We start from the raw sequence: 10,675 nt of genomic DNA, 5'->3' as shown, positions 1-10,675 counted from the left end.
AGCGATCAGCTGGCAGGTCGAATGCTTGCTCCGCTGCTTGCTTCCTTGACCAACTCATTGGCTGATAACTTATCCGTGTCTGTGGCTGAGTGAATAGCTGACTGACTGACTGACTGACTAACTGACTCGCTGATTGATTGACGAACTGACTGCCTGACTGACTGACTGGCTGATTGATTGATTGATTGATTGATTGATTGATTGATTGATTGATTGATTGATTGATTGATTGATTGATTGATTGATTGATTGATTGATTGATTGATTGATTGATTGATTGATTGATTGATTGATTGATTGATTGATTGATTGATTGATTGATTGATTGATTGATTGATTGATTGATTGATTGATTGATTGATTGATTGATTGATTGATTGATTGATTGATTGATTGATTGATTGATTGATTGATTGATTGATTGATTGATTGATTGATTGATTGATTGATTGATTGATTGATTGATTGATTGATTGATTGATTGATTGATTGATTGATTGATTGATTGATTGATTGATTGATTGATTGATTGATTGATTGATTGATTGATTGATTGATTGATTGATTGATTGATTGATTGATTGATTGATTGATTGATTGATTGATTGATTGATTGATTGATTGATTGATTGATTGATTGATTGATTGATTGATTGATTGATTGATTGATTGATTGATTGATTGATTGATTGATTGATTGATTGATTGATTGATTGATTGATTGATTGATTGATTGATTGATTGATTGATTGATTGATTGATTGATTGATTGATTGATTGATTGATTGATTGATTGATTGATTGATTGATTGATTGATTGATTGATTGATTGATTGATTGATTGATTGATTGATTGATTGATTGATTGATTGATTGATTGATTGATTGATTGATTGATTGATTGATTGATTGATTGATTGATTGATTGATTGATTGATTGATTGATTGATTGACTGACTGACTGACTGATTGATTGATTGATTGACTGACTAACTGACTGACTGGCTGGCTGGCAGGCAGGCTGGCTGGCTGGCTGGCTGGCTGAATGATTGATTGACGGACCGACTGACTGACTGGCTGACTGATTGACTGACAGACCGACGGCCTGAAAACGTGACTGATTGATTGATTAAAATGATTGACTGAGTGGGCAAATGGATAGGCCGGTGAGTGTTTGTGAGTGTGTATACTTGACTTCGTGTACTTAATCACTCCTGCATCTCTTGTTCATTTGTACTGAACTTTATACATGATGAAATAATTACCCTTCGGCTACATATAGCACTTTTCACGTGTCGCATTTGCAACGGTCCTTTGGTCGATTTGCACTAAATGCATAACTTGAATTTTCTCTAGGACGGGCAGAACCTTGCCCCAAGTATGACTAAACAAGACAGTTTTGTAACCTGATCTGTGAAATGTGACGCACGTTTTGTAGCTGACGACCAAAACTCCCATGCCAGTAGTACGAGAGTGCGTGTTCTACAACAGTCGGATTCCAGGTGTCGATCAGCGCCGCCAGCCTCAATCATAATTCGATTAAAACTTAATTAAGTGATAGGAGGAGACACAGAGGCCTTTTTTTTTAGTTAACTGACCTTATTTTGAGTCGTGATCTAGAAGGAATCACTAACGGTAAAGTAATGGTGAGAATCCTGACAGTAATTTCCAAAAGTGTCCTTCCGCGCAAAATCTGTCTAATTATTCAATTTGATTTTGTTTGACTGATTGAAGGATTTTTTCACTTACTTCTTGGTGTATCAAGAGTAAGAGTTTGAAAACACAGTGAACTCGAGTGTAGATGTTGAACAATGATCAGAATCGCGGGACACCCATGAACATTGCTGCACTAAACACATTTACACTTCCGCTGAGGTAGGTATAAACCTGTCCTGTGGACGTAGCTTTGAAAAAAAAACAATCGATGAATCCGAAGCTAAAACCTTTTTCTACATCATAATCTACCGACTCCACAGCCCGGATCTGAATGGTTGCTAGAGGCGCTGCCTGATATGACTCCTCGATCGTCCGGTGGTTCGATTAGAGGGATCGTTGTCTTGGCGGAAAAACAGGTGCCGAAAGTGACGGTGGTGACTGTGTACCTTACAGCTGACACTGAAGGTCTACGAGAGACTCTCTTTTAGGTCGCAGGTAGTAAAGGGTTCACACGGAAGCTTGATACCGGTGTGTGTAGTACTGGCTTGTATTCATACAGCCCTCTGAGATGAGTAATTAACTGTTAAACAGAGGATAACGGTTCATGCGTAAAACTAACGACTTGAAAGTCCAAAACTGGAGCCCAAACCCAGAATTTTGATTACTCCTGTAAAGGCTTGGTAGACCTGGTAGGATCTTAGCCCTCGTATGTACTTTCAGTCACATAGCAGCCACTCACTCTGAGGGTGTCACAGCAAAACAGCTGACTAGGTGACAGACTCATGCAGCGTTTAGATTTTGGTATACGTAGAATCCGCTTGTAGTTATGCCGTAGTTATAGGCTGGCACCATCTAATAAAGGGAATCTCAGGAACCCAAGCGCATGACACAAAGTTGCACATTCTATTCTAACTGAAAGCTTGACAGCGTGACAGTCTGTACAAATGGAAAGGACACTTTTCCCTCGACATATCTGATATGATCCAGTACATTCAGTTGAAGAATATCATAAACGGGAGATTCAGTTGAGTCTCTCGTGAAAACCAAATTGATTTGCAAACGAGTGTATTTCTCAAAAACAGTCCAAGTTGGGTTAAAGTAGATCATAAGGTTGACGAAACCTCGGGGACTGCGCCTACCTGACGAGCCCAAGAAGGGCGAAACCGGTCGTGGGCTGTCGAAGAGTTTTCAGCAACCGTGTGAGTAGTTTCCTTTATGAAAATATACCGCAGCACATTCAGCTGTAGAATATAATAAACGAGAGATTCAGCTGAGTCTCATGAAAACCAAATTGATTTACAAATTAGTGTAGTTCTTGATCCGGACACTGTTTACAACCGGTTCTTGTGGGATGAATGCGAGGCATACCAGGGTAAAGATTCAGTGGAATTTACCAATCTAAACTACTTCTCTGTGCTCTCGACTAGTACTAGCTTCATTCCAAATCGGCAGCACCAATCTGACAATTGCTCCTAAATTTCATCTTGTTTTTACATGACAGTTCTCCGCGAACATCAGTACAAATGTCTGCTGGAGCAGGAAAAACGATCGGAACAATGTACCGTACATCGAAACGACACGATACGCGAAGTCGTGGGGGCGCTCCAAAATCAATCCAGTAGGGTATCAACCAACTCGAATGAGTACTACTCGCTGATCAAACAAACCCTTTCTCATTATGAATGCAAGTGAGTCACGTAGTCGTTTCTCGGTATTCACTTTTAAGTTGTGTTTTGTTTGACGTCTAGTGGAACTTTCTGCCTTTATAAATGAAAAAAATCAATCCATCAAACAGTCGGCATAGTTAAACCCGATACAGCCTCCTAAAACTGTTGCAGTGAAACCGATGTTCGTGCAACCCAGGATATTTGGTCCACCCAACCGTTTTGTCCTATTTTAATATGGGTTGTTCTTTCACCATCTAATGATTGATTAGGTCGATCACATTTAACCGATCACTTCTGTAATTGGCAGTCCATCTGTTCACTGAGTAATGCTCAGTCAAGGAGGGGAACTCTGGTTGAAATTATACACAAGTAGCGAATCTGCACCGCACCAAACATTTCCCATTCATCTAGCCAAAATGTCCGAAATGTCAATCTTCTTTCTGTCGAGTACTGTCGGGCATCGACACCTCAGGACTTTTAATTTCCCCTTATTTAGGGTTAGAACTTCTACGCCGCGATAGGCTATCCTTTTCATCTAACCTGAATCAGCCTTTTGTGAATCCACACAGGCAGTGCAGCTTTGTGAAACAGTTTAACTGGCCATCCCCCCGATAACTCCACTCTCCCATCTGACTTCTCCCTGCAGAACACTCCGAGCCAAATTGGAGTGTCTCTACGCGATACTCCATATCACCTGCCCGTCGAACGCCGTACGATTAATCATGAACTATTTCAAAGAAAGTTTGCCAGATGGGTGTACATTCAACTACGAAGATCGACTGCTTCGGTATCTTGAATCGCGCAAAGTTGCTCCACATCCGATCCAACAAGACTACGGAGAACGTGGAACTATGGCTGCCCGATCACCAGAATTCGCCGGAAAGATTGCCCCAAAAGCCACCCTGGAGAAAGTACAAGGTGGCGTGTCATCTATCACATTCAAAATCCACTTAGTTTTATATTGTTGTGTCGTGACATTATCTCTAATTGTATGACGGGAAATGTCTGTCTCTGTTTACTTCTAGGAACAGAATTTCTTCATGCTTTCAAATACCTCAACGAAAGGAGTTGCCGAACGAAACGATTTTTTCGTGAAGTGACTATATTCTTGTTTTTGCAAATGTTTGCAAACAGTTGGTCACCCGGTATGCTAAAGATTCCAGGTTCACCTTGCCCACATCTTCCACTGTACACATTTCACCAAATTTGTTACACAATGTTCGTATACCTACCATGATGATTAGATTTCAGTCATCTTTGCAAAAACCACTTTGATACCTGTACGGTCGTGGGCTCTTTAGAAAACGACTTGGTCGGTAACACTCGCCAGAACAAAAGCGGTAACTGTGAAGAACGTTTACTAGGTCCACATGGATTTAGCGGGTTTCTCAAATGCGATCAATTTGCAAGTGCTGTTCGATAATTTGTCGGAACAAAACGTGAACATTTATAAGAAAGAGAACAGGCTGAATGAAGTCTGAGGTACATGGTTCCGTGTGTTTGAGGTCTGGACTCAAAACTCACTCTTGTCAGAACTCATTAGCACTGCATATTCTTGAATAGTCTTGGATATGCCCTGCTGATGAGCTCTAGTAAGAGCAAAATCCAATTCCACCAGGACACGAGGATGACTGTTCAAACAAGAATGAGGTGAGTACGAACCAAATGTTAACGCATACCTTCGAATTCCCGGTAACTCGTGGTTGCCAAGCGGATGGCGCGTGCTCTTCCGGTCCGGGAAGCATGTTGACCGGGTCCCCCACGTGCACTGAAATTTGGTTTTCTGTGGAACACCATAGTTGTTTAGCGGATTCAGCCAAAATGAAGAATATAGGCAAATATCTTCGAAATAAGGCAAACGCAAAGCACACAAATCACCTGGAATGCGTCTGAGTACCTTCCAGGTTGAACTGCCATGAATGATCTGGCGGAACCGGCGGTGATTGCGGTTCAGAAATTTCAACAACATGCTATTCTTTAGAAAGAATATTTACTCCAGGTGGGCAAGTTCTTAAGAAACTTGTGAGTAACAGAATTTGCATATTTGAGACGAATTATTTTCTGAGCGATTTTCAAAGCGGTATTCATTGTAGTGGTCCATTGGTACTCAGGTAATCTCAACTACCTGACGTGTTAAATCAATTTGTTGAAATTCTAACAAAAACCGTAAACAATTGGTTTTCCAGGGCCGAGTGTCTAGGCTTAATACGTGTCATGGTAGTCTTGGCAAAACCGCACTCGCTATCTGAGTTATCTCCAGTCTTAGCTGTTTTGCGCAAACCTCAAATCTACAGTCCTCGCTTGGTATATTGTATCTACCGAGTGAGTATAAAACAAACCTTTCGCAAGCTAAGCTGGAATACGGTGATTCGGGCAACGCTCACCTTCTTCGGTCGTTACGGTAAGCCCCACAAAGGCGATTAGTAGTCACTGTTTCCATTATTGTCCAATCCTGACGTTTTCGACACATTTAATAAGTGAGTCCTCTGAAGACTGAACAGACCAATCAGATTAAAGGAAAGAAACCGCGAAAAATAGAAATCGTCATCTCAGCCAATCAGAATAAAACACAACCAAAGCAGACGACGGACCAATAAGAAGGCATACCTGAAACCCCAGATGAGCTATCTAAGAAACCAAAACGCAGCACAAATCGTAAACAGTCCAGTATGAACAGTCCATATGAAAGATATGCACCGATTAGCCAACTGCATGATTAGATATTAGGTACACTTTGAAAGCTATATACGAGTAAACAGGTAAGGAGAGAGTGCCCACTCAGCTGCGCGTTGACGAAGTTTACTCTATAGGGGACGAAACGTCTGCAAGTTTAGTGGGAAGATCAACGGTCATTTGATCAACTACCAGTAAACGCACCCTAATTAACAACAATTTGACAAATTTGACAACTGGATAGTGTGTGTTTACCGACTGGTCGCGTTGGTGACCGCTCCTCTGGTGGATAGTTTGGCCATTCAGCCTGTGTCGAGGATTCTCTTTCTTCTGCTGAAGAATGGCTGTAACAACAGAACATATTATCTGCGCATGAACTTTCGATCACGTCACGCGTTTGTGATCCTAGACGGAAATTAGGCGGTTACGTAAATTTCTGGGGTCGATGTCCACTAGAGAGTGGGTTCAAGAAATCTTCGGTTAAAACGCCCAAAATGAGCGTCAGACGAGCTCACGGTAAAGAATTGTTTCCACGCTGACCCAAGTTCGGAAACCATACAACTTTTCTTTGGACGCATATATGTTGAGGATTCGCTCACCAATATGATTTATAACAGCCCAACAGTAGTCAAATCGTGGTCAGCTGAGAACTGCTCAGTGTACGACTTGAAAGGTACGACTTTTGTAGGGTTGCATCCAGTTTTCTCACATCTTCACTTGTGCAAGACTACTTCAAAGCACAATCCAGTTGTATTCGGCTGTTTTACCCGACAAACGCCCCGGTGTATGTACAGTGCATGATGTCACGTGACACGAATAAGTACACAACAACTTGTAATCAACCTCGGCCCCTTAGTTTTCTGACGGAACTGGATGAGCAACCAGACTTGAACACGCTATGCCTGTCAGGTGTCGTATATCAGTAGAATGTCTCTACCTTCAACCAACCACTTCAAAAGGTGAGCCAGTTCAGAAAGGAAGTTTTTATGTGCGCGAGTCTTCCGCAATCTGTTTGAAAATTGCGTGATCTTGGTAGGCATACTTCTAGACACGCGTTATCACAGAATGTGCTACATGAAAGTTCTGGTTCCTCCTCTAAGCAACAAAAAATTTTTGTTACGGGGCCCCAGAACATTCCTACTTTGAATGTTCAAATCGATTGAAACCAATTGTGTGTTGTCTTTTAGTCCATGAGATAACTTGACCTCATTTTAAGCTGAAACGCACCTAGAATAAAATCCCAAACCATCCTTTCTTTTTTGAACGTGTAACAGTGATTTTGATATACTCGTGGCAAGTGGTTTCTCAACGGTACCGTGTTTTTTGCTGCTTTATTCAAGAGAACCAATCACAAATCTTTAAGATTCATCGTTCCTTCCGTACAATTCTTTTCTATGGGCGTAAAAAAGTTCCCCCGATTGTGTGGCCCCACCGGGTAAATAGCAGAATCAACCAAGGCACTTTTCAACCATAATAAAGACTGGGAAATCAACATGCCTATACCATGAGCCATGGGTTGAATATTTTTTCACAGTTGAGGGTCTGATAACCGTAAAACTACAGCCCCCTCTTGCGTAAAGTGAAAACCGTCTTTCCAAAAAAATTTCCTCTGAAAAAGATTCTAAGGACAAGAACTTGGTGAAATAATAATCGTTCAGTTGTAACACCCTTTCTGTGCCCAGCTGCTACCCGAAGCATGAGGGAGTGGATACTGCCAGGTTGCCCAAGCCTGGACAAAAGAAGTCAAGAGGCAGAGGTCGGGTTCGATCTTCCTGTCTTGGTGATTCACTTGTTTCTGCTATGTACTACTAATATTTTTGGCGGTTGACGGATTAGCACTTAGGCAGAAGCACAATCACCGAACGAGTGTTCAAAAGTCTTGTCTCAGAGTTCACCCTAAATATGCTGAGTCTCAAGCAACCACACCAAGCTGATATTCGACAAATAGCCGTCACAGTGCGACTAACCACAGCTCAGATCAGTCCGGTCATTTTACAACCGGCTGGCTTTTTCTCAACGTGAATTTAACCTCACGTGTCACAGTCAAGTAGGTTAGATAAGTGGAAGACGTATGTTAAACTGAGGATAGTTTAACCAGAGTTTCTTCAAGGAGAACATCTATTTTTCAAACAAGTGGGCGAGTGAAAATCCAAGTTTCTTGTCCTTCTACTTGTGCTATTTAAGTAGCCACTATCAGGAGTGGCTAGTCCGAAGAAAATAATTATCGACCTAGGATTGGATAATCACATAAGCGAAGTGAGCTCAGACTCGGTGACCTTCATCACTGTTGCCATGGAACATTCCAATATTGGTTGCATTTGTTTGCGTTAACGCCTCCTGCTATCTTGAGTTGAGTGCCATGGGCAAACGTAGGAATAGAAAAAAGCACAAACAAAACCGACTGCGGGTACGGAGGTCGAAACTGAAGGGTTGGTTGATCAGGTTGGGGATTCGGCCCTGTGATTACCTCTGTCGTTATTTGTCAAGACGTTTGCGTGGCGGAGTGTGTCCCAGAAGTTCGTGAATATCGCGCACTGCTTATATCAACTATGAACTGTTCATATCGCGCATGTTTATTGGGAGCTCTTTGAAAGCTTTCCTACAAACAGGTTGTCCACTGTTCCCGTATTAGTTTAGTTTCGTAATTGATGAGGCTAGAATTTTATCTCCAGAGTCTTCAGATATATGGTGAAGACCTTGTCTACCTGAAATGCGCAGACATTGTTTTTCATTTTTGGAGCAAGAAGCCCAAACAAAACTAAAACGCCCGCCGGCCTTGTCCATTCTCCCAGCTGCTAACCTACTATCATCCAGGGGGCTGGATCTTGGGGGTCTGTGCTGAGAAATAGATTCCGGGCATCTAACAAGATAAGATGCACGATGTATACCTCAGAAGGCCCCATGAACTCCTTAACACGGACATCCCCAATTGGAGTATGGACTTAGCAATCCGCCGCTTCTGAGTTGCATTCATCGTGAAAGCTTAGAAATCTTATTCAGCTTGACCGAGTACCATTTCTTGTTTTCTTTTGGCTGTTAAGTCCGTTGCCAAACCCACTGACAAACGTCGCATGCCCAACCAGATCCCCTACCCGTTTTAAGAAATTAGACTGTCCAGCTCATTCGCACTCACTCACGACCGCCTTCCTCTGAGCATGTACATCGAACCAACGATTGCCTAATCCGCCAGATTCACCTACTTGGTCACACACCTACATGAACTTGACAAGAGATAGACACTGGCGATTAACTCAGCAATCAAGTACACTCTAGACTTGAAACATCACAAACCAGAGATTCAGCTGCGTTCCAGGTGAGTCTCTTGAAAAACCAAATTAGTTTGTAAATGAGTGTATTTCGATGATTTCGTGCAATTTGTTGTCAAGTAGAACATAGGGTTGACAGAAACTCGGCGACTGCGCCTACCTGATGAGCCCCAAGAAGAGCAAAATCGGTCTTGGGCTGTCGACGAATTTTCAGCAACCTTGTGAGTAGTGCATTACAAACTACGCTAGACTTGTTTGTTAACCGTCCGATAACTCAAGCTCGGGGTATTTCCTGACAAAAACTTCAGACATTTCTTACAAGTGACCAACAATAATAGAGTACCATAAAGACTGAGAGATTCAGTTGAGTCTCCTGTGAAAACCAAGTTGATTTGCAAATGAGTGTAATTGTCGGATACAATGACAGCAGTTTGATCCAGTGCTTCAGCAATTAATTCTTTCTAGCCGAGTTTCAAGTTGGTTTGGGTCTGGTGCTGTGGTCGGAGATTCGACTGAGATCACCTGATCGCTTCGATGGAGTGGTCGGCTCAGCAATTTCCGCACTTCCGGCGCACCATAGTCAGACGAACCGATGAAGAGCTGTCATCGTACTGATGGCGAAACTATAAAATGAAATCAGAGAGACGGAAATTTGCAGTCCCCTTAGACCAGGTTGAACAGATTTTAGAGTACGCGTAATGTGGTAAAAGGGCTACGTCTAGTTTGGTTTACCCGATCAATTGTACAATATAAGACTAGTTGGAACTAATGGATTTCGCCAGCAACAGTCAACACTATCTGATCTGGGTTTATTTCATATCTCTTTGATGTTCTTACAAAATCTGAGATAAGAGGTACCCTCTGAGTCCAGAAATCACGCAATTAATTTCTGTCACAATGATAACGCGCCTTGCAAGTAGTCCGGATATCCGAGTCGTTTATCAAACAAATTCTGTCGATGTTTATCGTGCCATCTAAAGCATCCGGTTACGTCAACGACGTAACTCAATCTTTTTCAATTCTGCAGGGGAAAAAGTAATTTAATCGTGTAAGTCTGGTAGCTGTTAGCTGGGACAAAGCTGCAGAATCATAGGTTATAAAACAACGTTAAAGTCGACAACTTCAGCTTCCTGTGAAATATTTTCAAATTCAAATTCAAATTCAAATTCTTGTTTAGGTCTGGCTATCTGGTACAAAAGTTCACATTAAACTACTATGCTCAACGACCATATTGCAAAAGTACAATAGATGTTTTGTCTTGTGAGCATCCTGTGGTGAAAGACGAGAAGCACTGTACAGCTGTTTTATCCTAATTGAGGATCATCAGCTACGCGCATCTCACGGAAGTCGAGAGAGTTCGAACCCAGGATCCTCAGGCTAGAGGTCTGGCCACATATGGCGGAAGGATGATAG

General features: G+C 42.0%; 1 protein-coding gene across 1 annotated transcript; it reads left to right on the top strand.

The window, feature by feature from the left end:
- Positions 1–3,150: 3,150 nt before the first annotated feature.
- Positions 3,151–4,546, top strand: T265_06523 (hypothetical protein; the record flags this gene model as incomplete). The annotated part of the gene is made up of 2 exons (XM_009171806.1): positions 3,151–3,344; positions 3,970–4,546. The coding sequence occupies 2 exons, from the start codon at positions 3,151–3,153 to the stop codon at positions 4,316–4,318; spliced, it is 543 nt and encodes a 180-aa protein (XP_009170070.1).
- Positions 4,547–10,675: the final 6,129 nt, after the last annotated feature.

This window comes from Opisthorchis viverrini (genome assembly GCF_000715545.1).
Source record: "Opisthorchis viverrini unplaced genomic scaffold opera_v5_135, whole genome shotgun sequence".
Classification (NCBI taxonomy): domain Eukaryota; kingdom Metazoa; phylum Platyhelminthes; class Trematoda; order Opisthorchiida; family Opisthorchiidae; genus Opisthorchis; species Opisthorchis viverrini.
This window is presented reverse-complemented; position numbering and strand designations above follow the sequence as displayed.